This window comes from Aphidius gifuensis, linkage group LG3 (genome assembly GCF_014905175.1).
Source record: "Aphidius gifuensis isolate YNYX2018 linkage group LG3, ASM1490517v1, whole genome shotgun sequence".
Taxonomy (NCBI): domain Eukaryota; kingdom Metazoa; phylum Arthropoda; class Insecta; order Hymenoptera; family Braconidae; genus Aphidius; species Aphidius gifuensis.
The window spans coordinates 457,181-480,252 of record NC_057790.1 but is presented as its reverse complement, the minus strand read 5'-3'; the positions used below and the strand labels follow the sequence as shown (position 1 = coordinate 480,252).

General features: G+C 23.9%; 3 protein-coding genes across 10 annotated transcripts in view; 2 read left to right on the top strand and 1 right to left on the bottom strand.

The window, feature by feature from the left end:
* Positions 1-3,937: 3,937 nt before the first annotated feature.
* LOC122851225 (dystrobrevin beta) lies at positions 3,938-16,439 on the top strand. 6 transcript variants are annotated; one of them, XM_044150316.1, is made up of 16 exons: positions 3,938-4,065; positions 8,645-8,818; positions 8,918-9,134; positions 9,226-9,308; positions 9,383-9,534; positions 9,619-9,727; positions 9,823-9,989; positions 10,086-10,213; positions 10,489-10,669; positions 10,770-10,808; positions 10,958-11,079; positions 11,448-11,613; positions 11,682-12,070; positions 13,144-13,289; positions 14,497-14,556; positions 14,942-16,439. In XM_044150316.1, exons 2-16 carry the CDS (start codon positions 8,656-8,658, stop codon positions 15,202-15,204), a joined length of 2,385 nt encoding a protein of 794 aa, XP_044006251.1. In that variant the 5' UTR covers positions 3,938-4,065; positions 8,645-8,655; the 3' UTR covers positions 15,205-16,439. The 6 variants fall into 6 exon arrangements, with proteins under 6 accessions (XP_044006251.1, XP_044006252.1, XP_044006253.1 ...); XM_044150317.1 differs by having other exon boundaries at positions 10,958-11,073; positions 14,942-15,706; XM_044150318.1 differs by having other exon boundaries at positions 13,156-13,289; positions 14,942-15,705.
* Positions 16,440-18,132: 1,693 nt separating this feature from the next.
* LOC122851224 (mediator of RNA polymerase II transcription subunit 20) overlaps positions 18,133-23,072 on the top strand; it is a 52,908-nt gene continuing 47,968 nt past the window's right edge. For both annotated transcript variants that reach the window (XR_006373671.1, XM_044150315.1), the window contains exons 1-2: positions 18,133-18,254; positions 18,444-18,586. Coding sequence is in view for 1 of the 2 variants with exons in the window: in XM_044150315.1 (XP_044006250.1) it covers positions 18,241-18,254; positions 18,444-18,586 (157 nt within the window). In the remaining variant the exon portion in view is untranslated. The remainder of the gene's footprint in view (positions 18,255-18,443; positions 18,587-23,072) is intronic.
* LOC122851223 (facilitated trehalose transporter Tret1-like) overlaps positions 18,914-23,072 on the bottom strand; it is a 41,234-nt gene continuing 37,075 nt past the window's right edge. The window contains exons 7-8 of one of the 2 annotated variants that reach the window (XM_044150313.1): positions 22,668-22,990; positions 18,914-22,592 (exon numbers count right to left, since the gene is read on the bottom strand). In XM_044150313.1, the coding sequence (XP_044006248.1) occupies positions 22,455-22,592; positions 22,668-22,990 (461 nt within the window). In that variant the 3' untranslated portion in view covers positions 18,914-22,454. The remainder of the gene's footprint in view (positions 22,593-22,667; positions 22,991-23,072) is intronic. The other variant, XM_044150314.1, reaches the window with a different exon arrangement.

Sequence of the window (23,072 nt, the reverse complement as noted above, 5' to 3'; positions counted from 1 at the left end):
GAAAACAAAAAAAATATGAGAAAGAAAATAGATGACACACGAAAAAAAAAAAAAATATCAATCTAGAATATTAGTTTACTAATTTTGAATTCAAAATTTAATTCTACTTGTTTATATTAATTAAAATTTTCTCCCTGATTTTTTTTTCTTTTTCTAAATTTACTATTATTATTATTAATTTTATTTGAAGGTTTAATAATTAAGATAAGTGAAAAATATTTTTTTTGAGATTTGAAATATAAAGAACGTATATTTATTTAGGTTTTTAAATTAAATTTTTTACGTTGCATTTTATAATTTTATCATAAATTTAGCTTTATAAATTTTCATAAAAATTTGTAAATAGTAAATTATAAATGTGAATTTTATTTATTTATTTACATAATTGAAAAAAAATATTTACAATAAATATTGATAGATTTATAATTTATTTAAACAAAAAAAAAAAAAGTTATTCGTATCAATTGGAAAGCGCGAATACATCCTGGCGTAGAACAAGTGACGACTTCGACGCACCTCGTTCTATGCCAGGAGGTATTTTTGCCCGAAATGCACTTGTGTTACCTTAAGCAACGAACGGCAATATAATAAAAGAGTCGGGATTCGAATTGAAGTAGTCGATGTTTGAAAACAGAGCGCTTTACCAACTTGACCAATTGCTGAGTTGACACTCAACCGTTAATTATGATATATATTCTTAATCAGTTAATCTTTTAACCAGAATATTTTATTTCTATAGCTAATTTGATGGAAAAATTAGTCTTAAAATTTTTTTAACTCAAATATTTAATTACAACAAGAAATAATTCAAATTTTTTAAATCAAACTTAGAAATATTTCTACTACAACCTCAAGGAATTCTAAAATTTTCTAGAATTTGAGGATTGCCTAGTAATTGTCTTGTATTTTTATCAACAAAATTTTATCAGTTAAATTTTTCAGCTCGTAATTTATATGTTGCTACAACACAATGACCATAAATAAAATACAAAAAAAATTAAAAAAATATTTATTACATTATTAAAAGTTTTGAGAAAAATCAGAGAACTAAAAAAAGGCATTACTGAATTAACGAGGGGTCGTACTATTGCCAAAGTCTTCTTACATAAGGGTGGTCCATCAGAAGGGTGATTTTATATTCCGGAAGAAATGAGTATTCACGTGAAAGCTCCACCAAAACCACAACCATTTTCCGGTTACAATTTTAAAACAAGATGTTCTAAAAATTTATTTGCAACAAAGGAATTTATTTCTCTTTAATTAAATTATTTTATTTTATTATTTTATATTGTTATTAACAATTTATTAATAACTCAATTATTTTAAATTTTGATTTTACTTGAAAAAACAAATTTCTATTTGAAATTAAACAATCAAAAATAAATTAAATTATATAAACAATTTTCATTGTTTTATTTATCCTGTATTTTTTTTGTTCTCGGAATAATATTTTAATTTAAAAATTAAAATGCGTCAGTATTTTTTTAAATATTTGTTCCACATTATTATTGTAATTTTTATATTTTTGATTACCGTTGAATGATTTTACAGTCATTTTCCATTGCACTCATGTTATTCAGTCTCACGAGGGTTTATCCGATACGTGTTTAATATCGAATAAATAAAATGTTGAGTACATATATTTTATTTACTATTCAAATGACATTGCGTTCAATTGTAATTCCAATTTATTTGTTACAATCTCGAGAGAATAATGGGGTTAATCCTGGTGTTACACGTAATGTATAGAGAAAATATATTCTTTACAAGCCAATATTTTAAGAAACAATTCTCGTAATTACATTCTCTAATATAAAAAGGACAAACATCATCGGTCTTCCGGACATTTGATTGGTCATTGTTTTTTTCTCACTTACTCTCATACAAATTTCTTTCTGTTTGCCTTTTTATTTATTTCGTTAGCAACAACAAAAAAAAGCGAGTAAACAAAATTTTTTTTGATATTTTTGATATTTGTTTTTTTAAAATTGACATATTAAGCTAGCACAACTTTTTTAATAATTATTAGATCTCGATGCAATTAGGCTTAAAATTTTGTGCGAATTATGTGTTTTTTATGTGTGAAGAAATAAATTTGAAAGAAAATTTTTTTTTTATTTTTTACATTTTTTTAAAAAATTCAAATATTAAGCTAGCACAACTTTCTCAATAATCATCGTATCTCGATGCAATTGGGCTTAAAATTTTGTGCGAATTATGTGTTTTTTATGTGTGAAGAAATAAATTTGAAAGAAAATTTTTTTTAATATTTTTTATTTTTTTTTTACATTTTTTTAAAAAATTCAAATATTAAGCTAGCACAACTTTTTCAATAATCATCGGATCTCGATGCAATTGGGCTTGAAATTTTGTGCAAATTATGTGTTTTTCATGTGTGAAGAAATAAATTTGAAAGAAAATTTTTTTTTTATTTTTTACATTTTTTTAAAAAATTCAAATATTAAGCTAGCACAACTTTTTTAATAATCATCGGATCTCGATGCAATTGGGCTTAAAATTTTGTGCGAATTATGTGTTTTTTATGTGTGAAGAAATAAATTTGAAAGAAAATTTTTTTTTATTTTTTACATTTTTTTTAAAAATTCAAATATTAAGCTAGCACAACTTTCTCAATAATCATCGGATCTCGATGCAATTGGGCTTAAAATTTTTTGCGAATTATGTGTTTTTTATGTGTGAAGAAATAATTCAAAAACAAAATTTTTTTAAATATTTTTTATATTTTTTTTTAAAATTGACATATTAAGGTAGCACAACTTTTTCAGTAAACATTCAATCTTGATGTTATTAGACTAAAAATTACGTGTGAATTATGTGTGATTTATGTGTAAATAAATAAATTTAAAAAATTTTTCGTCAATTTATTCATTCTTTTTTTTTTATGATATCACTTGTGTTTATAAAATCAATGAACAATGAACCTTATAGAAGGTATAGATACAGGCGCGCGTAGCGCGCCAATGTGCTTGTATAATTAAAAGTACATTCATTATTTTTATTTTGTATATAGAATTCAACTTAAATAATCGCATAAGTTTGTAAAATTTATCCATAAATTATCAGAGAATATTAAATTTATTTATAAAAATATTTAAATAAATAAACAAGACAAAATAAAATAATCAATAAAATTAATTTAAATTTATTTAATTTATTATAAATAGTAATCAGTGTTAAAAATTTATTATTTATTTTTTTTTTTAATTATATTTATTGTTTTATTTTAGTCAACAACGAGTCTGTTATTTTTTTTTTTAATCTTTATATTCTTTAAATTATATTTAAACCCATTGATTACTTGAAAAGCGATTGATTTTATTTTTGTATTTTATATTTAAATAGCCATGTGCTGTGTTATTTTTATTTCTTCATTTAAAAATTTATTAATACATCAATAAGATCCACATGAACATCACCGATGATTTATATTAAACTTAGCCAATGGATTTTCACTAAAAAACCAAATTAATTTAAAATAATTGTGGGAAAAAAATAAAATAACAATTAAATGTAAAAAAAAAATTATTGAATAATTTATTTTTACTATCAAGTGGTGTTTTTATATTTTATTTTATCACCAAGACATAAATATATTTAAACAAGTCACCACTTTTTTTTATTAAATTTTCCTGGCAGTCATAAAAAGCACCATCAAACTCTATCAATAAAAAAAGTTTATACAGTAATAAAACTGTAAAATGTATGCAAAAAAAAAAAAAAAATGACAGAGTAATAAAACGATTCAAATTTTACCGCTCAAAATGGCGTGTGTCCGTTTTCCAGTGCGTTCCTTCAGTCAGCGGGTGATGATGCGCGGGCAATCGTTTCGAATTTGTACTATTATAATTATATTTAAAACCCTTTTTTTTCTATAATAGAAAATAGAAAAATAAAAACGGGCACTGCGGAACGAGGAATGCGAATTTAGTGATGGCCGTCGCGAGCCAAAGATGCGCGATACATTGTGAATGCTCGTGCTTTATTTACAATTAAAAATATTGTTATTTTGAGTTAATAATATTATCAAGGAATACAAAATAAAAGGTAAATAATTAATCTACTATAATTTCAATATAATAATGTTAAATTAATATTATAATAAACACCGGTTAATTTATAAAAAAACATATGCAAATAAACCGTCACCTCAATACACAAAATTTGACAGCTCTCAAATAATACAACCACTCTCTTTTACGTCCCCTATCTTGTGTGTTTTTATTAAAAATTATTAATAAACATATTTAGATTTAAATTAAACCAACAAATTTAATGGTAATTATTATTTTTTATTTAAAGTTAAATTCAAAGCTGAGTTAAATATTGAACCCGGAAGTTTTTTACTCCTTTTTTTTGTATTTTTTTTTTATTCAAAGCTTGTTTTTTTTTTTTTTCAAACTTTTAATATTTACTAAGGTGAAAATATTTTTGAGACTTTATACATCGACCCCTGGACTTGCCACAAGGTGTGTTCAACTTGGTTTTTTAAATTTTAAAATATTATTTATTCGTAATAATACAACATGCGTATTTAAAATTTTTTTTTCTGTTATTTTATTTTTTTTTAATTCAAGGTGTGTTGCCCCATATACCGGTTTATTATTTATTTACTTTATAAATAATAATAAATATATATCAATAAATAGACAGCTGGATTATTATTATTATTGTTGTTATTGTTTATTATTATTTATTATCATTTTTTAAAATTAATATGTCAAAATGTTCTTTTTATTTTTCGTAACATCTTTCATGTATTTGATGCATGAATGAAAGCAAAAAATAAAATGAAAAAAAAATTGTAAACAAGTGTATACTGGAGAAAATTACTTCCGCAATCCAGTTGTATATTTTTTTTATTTCTTTATCTGCAGAATTTTTTTATACATTCAATTGAAACACATATAAATTACAGTTCCATTCATAAAGTTAAATTGAAGTTACATCATTATCAAGTTTCAACAAATTACTCAAATTTTAATTATTAACTTTTGATGAATTTTTAATTATTTACAATGTCTAATAAACATTATAATTTATTTAAAATTATTATTTTAATTTTTTATTGTATAATTATATATAAAAAAAAATTATAAAGTTTAAATTTTTGTGTTTAAAAATAAAAGTCAATTTAAAAATTATTTTTTTGCTTTGAATTCATTCGAGGAATTTAATTTATATATATATATTTAATTATCATCATTTTCACAACTTAATTATCATTGTTCGTTTAGTAAACAAGTGCATCGAGTATATAAACAAACAAAATTAAATAAATAAATATATATTTTTTACGTGTAATAACAAGTTGTTGATGATAAATTTTTCTTTGACGCAATACAAAATGACTCATACATAAATAAACAAATTAAAAAAATTTATTAAATATTACATAAATATATCGAGCTGTGTGTGTGTGTGCATTTATTAACAAGATAAAAATTGTAGTAAAAAAAATAACTTCGTTTTTTATATCTTTAAACAAATTTACCTACACTATGATTATTTTTTTTTTTTAATTCATCTAGCTTTATTATTAAAATAAATTTTTATTTTATAAAAATAATAATAAACAATAATTACTGTTTTTTAAAAATATTCCACAAAGATATCTAATTTTAAAATCGAAACGAATTTATTTAAAAAATTACTTGATAAAAAATATTTTTACTGATTTTTTTCGGTATTTTTTTGTGTATTTTTCCAGATTTTCCTTTAGAAATAAATTATATCATTTTTCAATAGAAAAAACCCATAGGAAAAGCTGTAAATAATCTCTAAATTTTTCTTTGAAATAAAAAATTTTAAACTCGCTAAGAAATTTTTCGAAAAATCGAAACTGTTATTTAGAAATTTTAGTTTCGCGTTATGTGATTGCTCTTGGAGGTATCGATGCAATAAATGCATAAAAAAAATAAATACAATCATAATTATGTTTAATAACAGTATATAATAAATATATTTAAAAGAAAAAATAAAATAATAATCATGTAGTTATTGGAGTGTTGGTCCAGCGCACCTGAGTTTTCCAATATTAACGCATGACTAATTAATAATATAGCATAACGAAGAACATTTTAATAATCATCCTCTTTACAGTCTGCTCAACATAAATATATTCGTTTACGTTCAAACACATTATTTCCATTTTTTATTTATTTTTAATTATAATACACAATTATTATAAAATTATATCTAGTTAAAACTAAATTACCTCTTTTTTTTTTTAACCAAATATTTTAATAAATTTCCTGCAAATTTACAAGACCCTAAATCATTTGAAAAATTATAAAATAAAATTGTCTTAATCTCTTAAAAACACCCCTTTAAATAAACATTATTTACCAAAATTTATTAACAATTTCATCAACAATTAAATAGAATTTAAAAAAAAAAATATTTTTAACTTTTTTTTTCGATAAATTTAAAGCTTAAATAAATATCATTAATTAAATAATTTATAAAACAACAATATTATTGTTTAAATAATTTATATAATTAAAAATTTTATTTTTTAAATAAATTAACAATTAATTATATTAATTTTTAATATGAAAATGACCGCGCCTTTTATCGTTCCAATTCTGTTGTTCCTGTCGTTTAAAATTGTGTATATATATTGTTAATTTTGTTGTACATATATGTAAAATATAATATTGGACATGTGACATGATGATGATTATGACAGTGTGAGTTTCTCTACCTTTGACCCCTTCATCCCCTACTTGGCATCTTACACCCCCATCTGGCCCACTTATTGTATTGATTTAAACTGTATGGCGCATTCCTCTTCTTTCGTTACAATATTCATTTTTTTTTCTTCTATAAAAAATTAAATAAACAATTAATTTTTTAATTTTTATAAACATCATCATTGCCAGTTATTAGTAGAATTATTTATCCACCATAATTTATAACAAGAAATATTTTTTTCTTTCATTTTTTAATTTATATTTGCGTATTTGTTTGAAATTGGAGCTTTTTTTTTTAAAGGGGATTTTCTTGTTTCTGTCTGTTTAGGATAAATTTTGAGAAAAGCTGGGTTCAAGCTCAATAGATTGTTATATTCTCTGTTGATTTATCTACCCCTAATGATGTATATTTATTTATCTTTTGGTTTTTAGCTATAAAAGCTCCCTAAAATAAAATAAAAATCCATGGAAAATTGCAATAAAAACTTTTAAAATAAAATAAATACATGACACTCCCTTCGAGCTTTTTATCATTTATTTTTTGGTACTTGATGATGGATGTACGTGTTCACCAGTGAGCTTTTATAATAATAATAATTTTATAAAGTGTCTTATATACATTTTATCAAACTTTAATACACACACAAGCATATGCACTCAAAAAGCTCAAAGATCGATACTTATACTTGACGATTTTTATTATACAAAAAAAATTTAAATTCAAAACAATTGTTCTAAATAATTATTGTTATTATATTTTGACAATAATTTTTGTTTTTTTCGTTTCGGCTTTGACTTTCTTGCAGAGCTTTTTTTGATTTTAATTTCTGGAAAACAAAAGAAATGGGTATATAAATGTAAATTACATTTTTTTTTTTTTGTTTATGAACTGGATTTCTGCCAAAGTGTCAATTGGAACAAACTCAAATGGCACAAGTGTGAAAATAATATTCGGGGAAAATGACAATGCAGGTGTCTCTCATAATACTGAAAAATTTTAAATAATACAATGACATGTTAAACAAAAAAATAATAATAAACAACAAGAGAAGACGAAACTATTGTAGAAAAAAATAAAAAATTAACTCAGGTCTACTTGGCAGGTGAACAATTGTAAATGGGGTTGAAAAAATAAAATTTATCGGTCGAAAAAAACAAAGAGTTAATTTTTATTTCCTCTTGTCTTGGTGAGTGAGTTTAAGGAGGAACAGTTAAAAAAATAAATCGTTTTATTTTATGGTATACTTGCTAAGTAATCGGTTAAGTAATTTTTATAATATATTTTTTTTTTTTTGACGTCGTTACATGTCCCTTGAATTATTGAAACAAAGACTACTTGTCAAAGTAGAAAAAAAATAAATCGAATTATATAAGGGTTATTATTATTTTTTTTTATTCTTTTACAAAACTATTGGTATTTTTTTTTTCTCAATTATTATCGAAACACGAAGGTGTGTCGTTAAATATTTATTTATTTATAAATTTTTTTTTTCCATTCACGCGATGACTAATGAAAGCTGTCTGTATTATTTCGTGCAAATTGTTGACCACTGTAAAAAAATGAAAAATTAGATGAAATTAATAGATAAAATTGTGCAATATAATAATATATAATATTTAATTTATCAAATTGTTTCTAAATAAATTAAATAACCGTTTTTTTTTAAAACGAAAAAATTCGAAATATTTCGATTTTCGAATGATTTCGAAATTTCGATTTTCGAAATAAATTTCAATAATTTTTCATCAACAATTTACTTGTCTATCTTTCAACAAATTTTTCATAATTTTAATTTTTTTCTATTGTTTAAACAATGTCATAATTAAATTATAGAAAAAAAAAATTTTTAACTTTTATTTTCTCAACAAGTAAAATAATTTTTACGATAAATAATTAAAATTAATTTGTAAATTTATTTTTATCATTACAGAATAATAAAAAATGAGTGACGATAGAAGTTCACTGTCAGGTGGAAGTAGCAGCAGTGGTGAAACAAGCAGGCTCCAATTAATTCAAGAAATGCGACAACAAAATTTCGACAGTATTAGATTTGCATCTTATCGTACAGCTTGTAAATTACGTTACATACAAAAAAAAGTTCACTGTAAGTACAAAAAAACAATGCAACTATTTTAATCATTAGCTTGATTAATTAAACAACAAATATTCAATTGTTCAATGACTATTTTGTATTATTCTACAGTGCACAATGTTGATATTTGGAATGTCATCGAGGCATTCAGAGAAAATGGACTCAACACACTGGAGCCTTCAAGTACACTTGGTGTATCACGTCTTGAAACACTATTGTCTTCCTTATTTCATGCCTTAAATAAAAGAGTTCCTCATTCACAACAATGCAAAGTTGATGCAACAACAGCTTTACTATTAAATTGGCTTTTGGCTGCTTATACCAGCGGGTAAACGAAAAACCAATGCACCTCACTCAATCCACAATTTAATAATCAAATAATTTAACAATTTTTGTATTTATTATATTTATCATTTCAGAGACAATAATAAGATAACTGTATTTTCGGTTAAAGTTGCACTTGCTACACTTTGTGCTGGTAAATTAATGGACAAATTTCGATGTAAGTAATTTATCTTTTATCAACATTAATTTACTCATCAACAAATTCACTGTATTAATAATTATATTTTACAGATATTTATTCACAAATATCAGATAGTAATGGTCAAATGATACACTGGAGATTTTCTGAATATTTAAAAGAAGTATTATCACTAACAGCTGCTGTTTATGAAACCCCATCATTTCCATATTCTGAGGGTCTTGGATCGACAATATTTCCCCCAGTAAGTTTCAATCTGTCGTCAATTGAATTATTTAATTATTTTATAAATTAAATATTGATAATTCAATGTGGATTTTTTTTTTAGAATACTAAAGTAACTGTCAATGATTTTCTTGATACATTGATGTCTGATCCTGGACCCCATTGTCTTATTTGGTTGCCATTGTATCACAGAATGGCTTCAGTTGAGTCTGGTATGTATTGTTACGAAGAAGCCAAGTGAATGTTACTTTAATTAAATTATTAAATTTGTATTGTTATTGATTTATTTATTATTTATTTGTTTTAGTTACTCATCCGATAACATGTGATGCTTGTCATAAAGATAATTTTACTGGTTTTCGTTATCGTTGTCAAAAGTGTCATTCTTATCAACTATGCCAAGATTGTTTTTGGCGTGGTAAAGTATCTGGTGGTCATAATAATGATCATGAAACTCGTGAATACAGTAGCTTTGTAAGTGCCTTTTTTTTAAAAGTTAATTTTATTTGTTTTTAACTGTGGAGATTTTTTATATTGGTAGAAAATTAATTGGATAATTTGTTTATTTAGAAATCACCGAGTAAACAAATTGGACATTCACTGCGTAAAAGTTTTAGATGTGTACCAGAAAAAGGGAAAAATAGTCTTCCTAGATTTCCAGATCAACCAGAAAAAACATTAGATCTTTCTCATATAGTGTAAGTATTCATTTAAAATTATCAGTAATTTATTGATTTTATTTTTTTAATTTTTTAAAGTTAAATTTCGATTTATTTTGGTTAATTATTTTTTTCTTTTTATAATATATTCTTGGAATTAATTGAAAACAATTAATTGTCATTTTATAATTGAGGAATTAAGGAATTGTTTACAAAAAAAGACAAATTAATTATTGAATGTTACATGTTAAATTATGATCCACTTTAGTTGATTAATTTTTTTATTATTTTAAATTTTTCATTTAATTTTGTAGACCACCATCACCTTTACCATCACACAACGGTTTTCCTGATCCAAACTTCATGGCACCATTTGATTCCGGCTCAATGGATGGTCGTTCAACTCTCAAAAGTCTCGATAGCTCCAGACTCGATGATGAGCATAAATTAATTGCCAGATATGCGCAACGACTTGCACAAGAAGCAAGAACAGTGGTGAGGTTTTTTAATCTCATTAAATTAATGATATTTTTAACTCTTAAAAATCAATTCAAAACAGATTAAATTATTAATTGAGAGTATTTCAAAATTTTAGCCGCGCGCATCATCGAGAATGTCGCAGTCTGACCAGTCGGTGAGTAATTATTTCGTTAGAAACAAAATAAAAATAAATTCCATAATATTCTCACGTAAAAAAATAATAATAAAACAAGACTAGCCAATTAATGTTGATTAAATTTTATCTTTTTTTCGGTTACATCTAAATTGGAATAAATAAAATAGCAAGGACGAGCACCATCAGATGCAAATTTGGCATCATTAGATGGATCACGAGCACAACGTGAATTAATATCACAACTTGAGGCAAAGAACAAAGAGATTATGCGCGAGATTGCAAGGTTAAGGTATACCTGTGTCGTTTAAAATTCCTTAATATCGAGCCTGTACCTTGGGATCATCCTCTCGACTACCATCCTCGTCTCACGCATGTTTTTTTATTATTTTTATAATTGTAGAAAATTTTTAATTTAACGCTTCTTTTTTTTCATATATTTTTTTTGCTTAAATAATACGTAGCTGTAGTAATAACAACATTGAAAATAATAATAATAATACAATTGACCTATTTGTAACATTTTAAACTACATTCATAACAATTCACAACATTAACTCATCATCAACATTAACATGAACTCTTTGTTAGGCATTACGTAAATTAAATTTAATACTAATTATGTATTTTTATTTTTTTCTTGGGTGGGAATTAATTTAGGAGACAACAAGAAATTGAAGCTGCTGAAATGGAAGATCCAGCATTAATGTCAGAACTTCGTGCATTGAGACTTCGTAAGGATGAGTTGGAGACTCATCTTGGTGCATTACAAGATTCAAGAAGACAACTCATGGTTCAATTAGAAGGACTAATGAAAATGCTAAAGGTAATATTTGTATTTAATAAATAATCTAGTCAACTTTAAAACTATTTCTTCATTTATTTTATTTTTAGAATCATCAAGCATCACCACGTTCAACACCCAATAGTTCACCAAGAAGTACAAAATCACCACCATTACCACCAGGTGGAATACCAAATAGTAGATCAGCACCTGGTACACCTGGTGGTCCATTATCAGCATCACAACAACAACAGCAACAGCAACAACAACAACAGCAGCAACAACAGCAACAACAACAGATACATCAACAACAACAACAGCAACAACAACAGCAGCAACAACAGCAGCAGCAGCAGCAACAAAATCAACATCAAATATCACAAAATTATCAAAATCCAGTGATCAGTGGAAGCATGACAAACATGCAGGGAAATGCAATGCTTGGAACAATTCAAAATCCTATTCCTGATACTCTTTCGTGTGTTGGTGGTGACGTCAGGTAGGGTGGCATGCTGAAATAAATGAGATAAAATACTCTGATAATAACTAACGACATTTATTATTCGTGATTTTTAATTTTTTTGGTTTTAAAAAATTTTGGTTTTTTAAAAAAAAATAATGAGTGTGTTTCTAAAATTTTATTTGTATGCAATATAATTTTATTATTTTTTTTTCAAGTTGTACATTGCTTTATAGATTGATTTTTTGAAAAAAAGAAACAAATTTTTTTTTTTTTTTTTTTTTTTCAAATCAATATACTATTAATTTTAATAATACAAATGAAATTTATTTAAACGAAAATAATTTTTTTTCTCTGTTTTCTATTCACTTGTATATTGATGCAATAATTTATTATAATTTAAATTCATTTACAATAATTTATTGTAGTTTAAATTGTCAAATGATGAATAGTAAATTAATTTTTTTTTTTGAATTATAATATTCGAAAAAAAATAATAATATAATCGTGCACGGTTTAGGCACAATAATGCTCATAGTAATAATTTCGAAAAATATCAAATAATTATTGCTTTAATGCAGCTATTTAAATTTAAAATAAAGTATTATTAATTAATATTATATAAATATATTATCTTGAATGTCGCATGCAGTGTTTTGAAATGAAGAAACAAAAAAATACAATTAAAAACATTCCAAAAATTGAAAAAACATAAAAAGCACCTTTTGTAAAATGTAAAAGCCTCTACAACACAATATCCTTAAGAAAAAAAATTGATAAACCTAGCACGTAGTGATTAAATGTCACCCTTTGATATGTATGACAAATAAATCAAAAGAGAAGAACAAATATTAATAAAAACAAAAAAACAAAACAAAAAACGAATGGCAAAGATGATAATGAAAAAAAAACATGAAAATATTGAAAATAAATAAAGCAATTAATAGATAAATAATTGAATAATAATTAAATGAGATAAAAATAATAGAAATGGAGAAAAAAAAAAAAGAATTGCTTTGATTTTCAATAATTTGTTTTTTGTTCATTTCATATAATTTGTTTTGATTAAAGTTGCTTCTTCGCGCAAAGAAAATAGAGATTTTCGATGTCAGGTCTGCGTTCAGGACAAACAGCCAGCCTGGAAGTGGTTCAAGCAGTGCAAATAACAGTTTGGGAAGATCCTTGAGAAATGATCTTCTAGTTGCTGCTGATAGTGTCACAAATGCCATGTCAACACTTGTTCGTGAATTAAATTCAGGTGAGAATAATTATTGTTAATTATTTTAGATTTTAAATAAATATATTTTATGGATATTGAACAGGTTCGAGAATATTATTATTGTGTTTAATAAATAAATTAAAAAATAGATAAATAATAGCTAAATTAGTCAAATAAATTTTTGATTTTAAATTGTCAAAAATTTATTTGAATTTGATCTGATTCTGGAGCCAAAAGTAGTTGACGAATGTTGATAGTTGATATATTTATTTATCCTTTATTTGAATATTTATAAAAATCAATTTGTTTAATAATAAATCCATTGTTTTAAATTTTTCTTGGAAATATTTTCAATTATAAAACTAAAGCTGGCTTAAAAATTTTTATAAATAAAATTTCTAAAAAATAAATTTAAATATTTATCTTCCATTGGAAAAAGAATAGTGTTAAATAATTTTATCAATCAGCTTTAGTTTTTGATGTATTTATGATTGTGACTAGACAAATTTTCCCATTTTCTATTTCAAAATAAATATCATCAATAATTTATTACACATGAGAGGTGAGAATTTAGAATTAATTTTCATCATTTTTAATTAATCCAATGTCATTTATTTACATTATTAAATTTATTTATATATTTAAAAATTAAATTCTCAGGCATGATGCTTATCTATTGTCTATGTCTATTTTTTAAATGCCCATATTTAAAAATTATTACCAAGCATGAAGACTAATCTTCCATTAGTAAAATTAATAAAAATAAATCTCCTAATTTTCACTACACAATTTATTCAAAAATAAATTCTCAATATTACCAAACTCACCTGTCATGTATTCTAAAAATTTATCCATTACTAGCCTAGAAAATAGATAAAAAAAATTGAAAACAATTAGAATGTGAGATAAAGACATTACCACAAAACACACAAAATACATTTTAATTTTAATTTTTTAAAAGTTAAATTTATAATTTTATTTATTAATATTATTTAATCCAGTTCATAATTTTACTAATAAATACATTATAAATTACAGAAAAAATTATTTTATTTTAATATATTAATTAATTATACTTTTAATAATATTTTTTAAATTAATTTCATAATTATTTAATTTAAAAACAATATACAATATTTACATAATTAAAAAAGATTAAAAAAATATATAAGAAAACACTCTAGACGTGTTGTGTTGGAATGTGTGTGATGCACCCCTCTGTGAATGTTTCCTGATGGCTTTGCAGACTCAGACCAGGAGGAACAATCCCATCACTTTGGCAGGCGTATCATCCGAAAACCTCTTGGTAAGTCTCAATCCCAATATTGGCTTCAAAAAACAAAGATAATCACTAATAATTAAATTAACAATCCAAATAATAACAGGTGAATTAACAAGTTTATTACTTAAATTCCAAAACCCCTGACACACTTGAGAAAAATCATTGTTTCATCCAAAAATGGAACAATAATATTCTCATGATTAAAAGTTAATGCAAAAAAAAAAAAAACACATTAAATATTTAATTATTTAAATCACATTTTAATAAATAATTTAGCACCATAATTTAATGATAAATAGCACCGTAGAATTTTTTATTATTTACTCAAAAATATATCATTAAATGATAAAATTATTTTATGCGAGTAATTAATAGTTGAAATGAATGCTTATCTGTTTGTTGTATATAGATTTTGAAGCTGGTGAAGATGGTGATGACAGCAGTGGTGGTGGTAATTCATGGCGTGAAGAATTGCAACGTAGATATCAACAGGACAGTGATTTTTTGGCTGAATTAAGAGCAAGAAATGTCATTGCATCACAGACACCATCAGCAACACCATTGAGTGAACAAGAACAGGATCATGGTGAACGTGAAGAGGCTGAAGGACAAAAAGACAATGATGCTGAGGCAAACTGGGCTGAGGCTGTTAAAAGATGGGTCAATCGATAAATTAATTATTATCAAATAATTAAACAACAATTCAAAGAACCAATAATTATTAAAACATTGACAACAATATTGTCAATTATCATTTAATTTTTTAATTTTTTTTTTTTGGCTATTTAAAAATAATTTTAATACAAGAAGTTGATTGATCAATTGATGCCACTTCTGAACGTCAAGACTTTGAAATGATAAATATATTTAACAAAATTATATAACAATGCAAATAATTAATAATAATTGAGATAAATATTTATAATAATCGGCTGATTTTAGAGAGGTAATATGTCAACATTTTAATGTTATTAATATGCAATTTTTTGACCAATATTTAGAACAAAAATTTTAATATTCAACTCTTTTTTAAAAAAAATTTTGAGATGATTTTTTTGTTTTTTAAATTTTGAATTTTTATAATGTAACAGTCATTTTTCATCATTCGATAAAATTGCTCACTTGAATTAAATTAAATTTAATAAATTATGCCAATGAATCTAGCTGATTCAAAAATATGAATAAATAATTTCATTGTTTTTTAAGTCATATACATTCACATGATCATTAAAATAAATTAAATGATGCCAAGTAAATATTTGAGATGAAATTTTGTCAAATTTTTATTTGAAAAATAAGTAAATGTTTTTTAATGATGTTTAATACAAATTTTTTATTTATTGTATATGTTTTTTTTTGTAAGCAGTATATTCGCCAATTTATTTGTTGAAATTGTCTATGGCAATTTTAAAAATTCAAAGCAATTACGTAAAAATATTTATTGTAAATTTTTTGAAAGTTTAATAATTTTTTTTTTATTAATGTTTGAGCTTAAGGTAAATGTTTGTAACCAATTGAAAAAAAAAAAAAATTATACCAATGAAAAGGCTGCAAAGATTGTTTAAATATGAAAAATAAAAATTACCTAAAATTAAGTTTAAAATGAAAAATTAAATAACAATCGCTTGAAGCAAAAAAAATAAATAAATAAAATTGTTATAATTAAATTTCCATATGATAGAAATAATATAAAAATAAAAAAAGATAAATTATTTAAATCTTACATTCCAATAGTCAGCTTTTAGACTAAATGAAAAATAAAAAAAAAATAGATTAAAAAATAAAATTTATATCTTCAATCCATGCGCTAGTCGTGTCTTTTTTTTGTTTTATTTTTTTTTGTTAATAAATAAGTGTTGTGTAAAATAAAAAAAAATAAAAAAAAACAATTTAAATTGTGTAGATCCTATTTGAGACAAGTTTTATCATAAATACTTATTTTTCTTTTCGAATCAAAATCAAACACGTTTCAATTTTGTAGAAAAAAAAGAAATAAAATCGTCGAAATGTAAAAAAAATTAAATTAATTATTACATACAACTTCTCTGGTTTTGCCTGGTGCAAAAGTCAAGAAGGATGTGATGCTCCACTTGGTGAAAGTTATCTTCGTCATCATCCAAATCCAATGATAATGAAACAAAAAGTAGGTAATGCCAAGAAAAAATTAAACAATCTTAGAAGACTATTAATATTTGATTGTCCAAGATCAGAAATGATTGCAGGTCCATTAATTATACACTTTTTATTTTCGTTGAAAAAACTTGTTAATAATGTTTGCTCGAATGAATTTGCAACTTCACTATTGGGCCAATCTAATTTTATTTCTTAATTTTTTTTGTTGTACTTTATGGTGAGGTAGCCAGCTTGTAGCAACACCTGCTTGAAATAATCTGTCTGGATTCTACTCATTTCTAACTCTATTTTACTATCCATGGTAGAAATATTTCTCCAACTTTTTCCAACTTTCTCCACCTTTTTACGAAAATGACCCATGGTTGGAGAAAGGTTGGAAAAAAGTTGGAGTAAATTTTTGGTCGGAGAAAGGTTGGAAAAAAGTTGGAGTAAATTTTTGGTTGGAGAAATTTGTCCGCCATTTCTCCAACCATGGGTCATTTTCGTAAAGAGGTGGAGAAATGGCGGAGAAAAGTTGGAAAAAAGTTGGAGAAAAGTCGGAGAAATATTTCTACCAGGGTAATTGAAAGGAATTTTTTCAATGATTTTATATTCATCCGGATTTTTCATTATCTGGTCAACAAAATATGAAGTTGTCTGATTGGAATTGTACCAAAAATCATTTAATTCGTGTATCAAAATTATTTGGTCCAGAATACATGTCAGCTAGACAACATGTTGTTATTCCAGTTACAAAGGCTAGTTTTATATCATTTATTTGCGATTTACATGTTTCAAGAATATTTTTCACGATTTGTCTTATTTCGCTTCTTTAAAATTCTCGTTTTTATTTTTCGTTCTCAAAATAGGTGTGTCATATTCATTTATCAAAATGACAACAGGTCTCTTTGTTTTTTTGTTTAAATTATGTATCAAAAATTTAAAGATCAGTTTGACGCTATTTCCTTTTAATTGTAGACCATAGTCCTTGGCAATATCATTCTGCACCCGTATTCACGGGGCAAAATTGTTCTCATTAGGGCTTTTTTTTTCAGCTGATGGCGCTTGACAAAATTTTTTTTATATAGATTTCACATAGAAAAGCTCCACAAATGCCACCATCGGAAAAAAAACGCCCTAATGAGAACATCCTCTGAATACGGGTGCAGAATAAGACGAAAAGAGTCTTCACATTTTTTTATTGATTTAGTTTCTAAGTCTGATAAATTTAAAAGTATGACTGGATAATCTTGCCAGTCATACTTTCCCTTACCAATAGCGTAGTCTTTAAATAAATATTTGTTTTCTATTCCTTTGCATATTTCTGCTATTGTTAGATAGGCTTTATGCCAACAGTTTCCACATAGAATTTTAAATTTTCGCGGGTTAATGTCGTCTATGTATTGTGTGCAATTTTGTGCTGCCACCTCAGTTCATTCCATCATGGCCGCCGCGTTCCGTTGCGTTCCGTGAATCGAGATTCCAGATCATTCCAGATATGTAAATAAAAACAGATAAAAATATATCAACAAAAACGGTGCCGTGTTTTAGATTGTGTTTTAGTTGTGAATAAATTGTTAATAAACAAAAAATACAATGGGAGTAACTGTGTAAGTATTTAAACAATTAAACAGTAACATAATAAACATTTGATTGTCAAAAAAATTGAGTATTGTCAGAGGATTTTTTGACTTTGATATTGAGGTTATGTTTAATGTAAACAACCAAACGTGTGTTTTGTTTATTTGTTATTGTATATAACGTTATATGATTGTTAATTTGTATTTTTTTAAAATTAGATTACAACAATTTCCAATGATGGAAAATCGTACTGGACCACAGACAATTGAATTTTTAACAAAAAGAATACTTGCACTTGGAGCTCTTCAAGTTGGCCAATTTATTGTTGACTGTGAAACTTACATGTCTGTTCCTCAACTTGGTAAGTCAATTAATTTATCATCTAATTAATTTTTAATATTAATCAAATAGCAAACATGTTATTGTTTCTTTAATTATACAAAAACAATGACACTTAATATTGTTAATTTTGTTTTTTGTATTTTTAATACGTCTAGCTTTTTTATACACTTTTTTTTTATATTTAAAATTCATTCTTATCGTATACATTATAATCTATAAACGCACAACATTTTTTTGTTATCCATCAATATCCATATCGATCACACATTTGTTTAAATAATTTTATTGTCTAACAATTTTATAATTTATTTTCTTTTCCAATACAGAAATTAAATTAATACACTCATTTTTTATTTTCCTTTTTTTTTTTTTACATATTTGTTTATTTATTTAGGATTGTTTGTTTTTTTTTTTTTAATAAATAAATATTTATTATTATACAATTCTATAGACCGGCGGTACTACTTTATTTTGTGCTAAAAAATTACGGAAGATATATATTTAATTTTGGTGTTTCGGTTTTCATTTTTTTTTTAAAAAACAATTTTTGATGTAAATTTTTTTAAATTGATTTTAACTTTATTGTCAAATGCAATTTTAAATAAATCAATATGCATTTTTTTTTATCAATGATAAATCAAGTGGAAGAAATTGAAATTGTATTTTAAATTTTTTTTAATTAAATAATGAAATGAAAAATATTTTTTATAAATATTTTAAAAGGTTTTTAAATTCTATGCGTTATTACAAAAATATTAAAACTATTAAAGCGCAAATCTATTGATAATTTTTCTTTGAAATTTTGAATAAAATTAATTTAATGAATTTAAAAGATTTTAATAAATTTTTAATTTTCAATCACACGTTAAATTAAATGCTCAGCACTTGAATATATTTTTAGTTTGAATATTTGTTATTTAAAATAATGAGAAAAATAAGTTGTAATAGTTTTTTCCTTTAATAATTTATTTATCTCAATTTTATTCAATAAATATTTTTTCTTTTGTTAAATATCCTTTTTTTTAAATATATTTTATTGTCAGAGTAGCTTAAAATTAATTAGGGTTGTTCCCCTAATAAATATATATTTTTTTCTTGAATTAATAACCCAATTGTAAAATTGCAAAATTGAGTTTCCAATATTCCATAAATATTTATGTATTTGTTTAAAAAAAAATAGTAATTCGTTTGTCAAGTTGACAATTAATTCGTTAATTTATTGTACAGTTTATAGATTTATTTATAGACTTGTTGTTTTGATTAACAAGCATTATATATTTTTTGATATATTTTTCTTTATTTTAATTTATATTTTTAAATTAACACTGATCAATTTTTTTGATCTGCATTGATAGCTTTCTAAATTTTCAATTCGCAAAAGTGCACAGTGCAGTTTAAAATGAATTTTTTTCTTTTATAATTTGTCACTTTAATTATTTTTATTATTATGTTCAAGTTGCTAAAATATTATTTATGAAAATGCAAGTTTTTCATTTGCAAACGTAGTGCCTTGGGCAAAATTTTGGTTAAAAAAAATTCAACAAAAATAAAATGGGTCGAAGGTTTTGGACGCAATGTCATGAGAATGAAAGATTATTTAAACAAAAAAAAAAGAAAGACAATTTTTATATTTTATTTTACATTACTCATTCAAAACACTGCAGGATAAATATTATTATTTTTTTTTTGTATTGTCATTTGAGCTCTTGAGCATTGTGTTTGACATATTTTTATAAATAGGTAAAAATTAATTCAAGATTAAAATTTATTTTTTAAATTTCCAATTGATTTTTAATTATTTATTCTAAGTACTTGACTATACGGAATTTTTTATTAATTAATTATTTGTCATTTTATAATGATGATATGAAAATAATAATTAATTTTCGTAAAAAAAAAAAAAAAATAAATAAATTATCTAATGGCAGTTTTAAAAAATAAATGAAAAATAATTTTTTTTCACAATTAAAATGAGTCCTAATAATTAAAATAAATAACGAAAAATAATTTTCAAATGAATAATTAAAAATAGTTTTTTTTTTTTATAATACAAATTAATAATTAACAATAATTATTTTTTTTTACAATTAAAATTAATAAGTAAAAATATATTTTTATTTTTTCGTTTATAAAAGTTAAATAGTTTAAGTATTGTCACATTGTTTTGTGTTTCATCTAAGAAAAAAATGAAAATACAATTTTAAAATAATGTCATTGTTTAAAAAATATAATTAATATTATTTTCATATCTAATTAACTAAGATTACCTTTTAATGTTAATTTCATTTTTAAAAATTACATCTGGGTTTATTTTAAAATTTTAATTTGGCAATGATCAGTATTGTCGATGGTTTATAATTTATTTTGTTAATTTGCCTTTTCATTATTCTAGAATAATTCTAATTAATAATTAATAATAATTGTTTTTTTTTATTATTACAATGATTAGTAATATCAAGACAAATTTACATGATTTTTTTTGTTGTTTTTTAAAATTCATATCTAAAATTTATACGAAAGATAGTGATATTAATTTTTTTGTTAATATTTAATTATTATTTATTAATATGTATATGTTGATATTGTCATTTAATTAAGTCATCGGCCCGCATCGATTAAACATGCCATTGAAATCAATGAAATTCTGTCACAATCGAATTTTATAAATTTATTTGATTTACACTAATTGCCCCCATAAAACTCCATAGAAATATTGTCTCATTTTCATTAAATTATTATTTCGAAATCTATTTTCTTTTTTTATTATTATCATTTGAATATTAAAAGGCACGATGTATGGAAGTTCTGCCTTTTTAAATTTTTGTTTTCTCAACACCAATTGATTATAAATGAAAAAAAAAAATTAAATAAAAATGGACGAGATTGTTTAGCGAAATTTGAGTCAATTTAAATGTCCAGCATTTAAAAATCAACGCTTTAATTTAAAAAAAAATATAAACAACAACAAACTAAATGAAATGAAAAAAATTAAAAAATAATCACAAATAACATGTTTTATAGTAAATTAATGCGACAGTGTCTCTGCCATAAATTCGATACTCTCGTTCATAATGAACTTTACCAGGTGCATATTTTTGTTTTGGTAAAAGTTGATCAAGCTTTGATAAACTTTGATAAAGCCTAACATAATTATCATCTCTATCATCACCAAAATCTTGACGAAATCTTTTATATCTTTCATAAATAGTTTCATGACTTGTAAATGTTCTAATTGGCAAATGAAATGTCGTGTCTCTTTCAAGTATTCTATCAATATCAATATCACTTAAATCATCAATACTTTTATGTAAATTAAATTTATAATTATTCAAATTATCACAATCATAAAATTCCGAATATTTTCTACGATCAAATTGACTATAATTTAAATCATAAATTTTTTTATCATTTAAATTTGAATATAATTCAATTAATTCTGGTTTTGATTGATAATAATTATAATTTAAACCAAAATTATAATCAATATTTGAAAATTTATAATTATTATATTTATCAAAATTTTTAGTGAGACGACGTAATTCGATATCTTGTCGTTGTTCATTTCTTTGTTTTAAAAAATTATGTGTATTGATAAAATTACCAAATTGACGAGTTAATTTACTTGTTTTATCAACAACAATACCACAATAATTTTTCATTCTATCATCATGATTATTCGCCCTTGATTTAAATAAAATTCTCAAATATTTTGTGATATTATTTTCTTCACCTTGTGGTTGTTGTTGTTGTTGATAATAATTATTATTAAATTGTAAATTAATATCATACAAATCACGTGTATCATGTTGATTTGGATATGCACCACTTGGTAATGGTTTATTAATTTTTTCCAAATTTGATAGCCCTCCAGTGAGGGAGGCCTTGTACTACCGTGTTTGTCCATAATTTGGATTCATTTCGTCGAGTTGTTTACCCTTTGTTTCTGGAACACAGCATACAACAAAACACAGTCCACAAATTGCAACAACTGCATAAAACCAAAATGCACCATGTAAGCCCAAAACCTACATCAAAAAAAATAATAGTTAAAAATTACAATAAACAATTTAATAATTAAAATAAAAAAAAACTTTATTAACCTGTTTAAAATCTGTGAATAGCTTAATGCCAATAAATGCACAAAAATAACTAAAACTTGTGCTAATACTTGAGCCAAGACCACGATATTCAAGTGGAAATAATTCACCAATTAATAGCCATGATATTGGTGATATACCAAGTGCAAGTGCTGTTGTAAATACTAGAACACATGTCAATGGTATCCAATCATATTGGCCAAGTGATGATGGTGATGTCATTGAATGATAATATGAATAACTTCCAAAACAAGCCAAAGCCATTGACATGAAAACTGAACTGGCAATTAGTAATGGTAGTCTACCAACAATGTCAATCAAAAAACCTGTTAAATAAAGTATTAAAAATTGTTAATACATTAATTTAAAATGGTTTATAGTTTTTCTTTTTTAAATATAAAATTATCA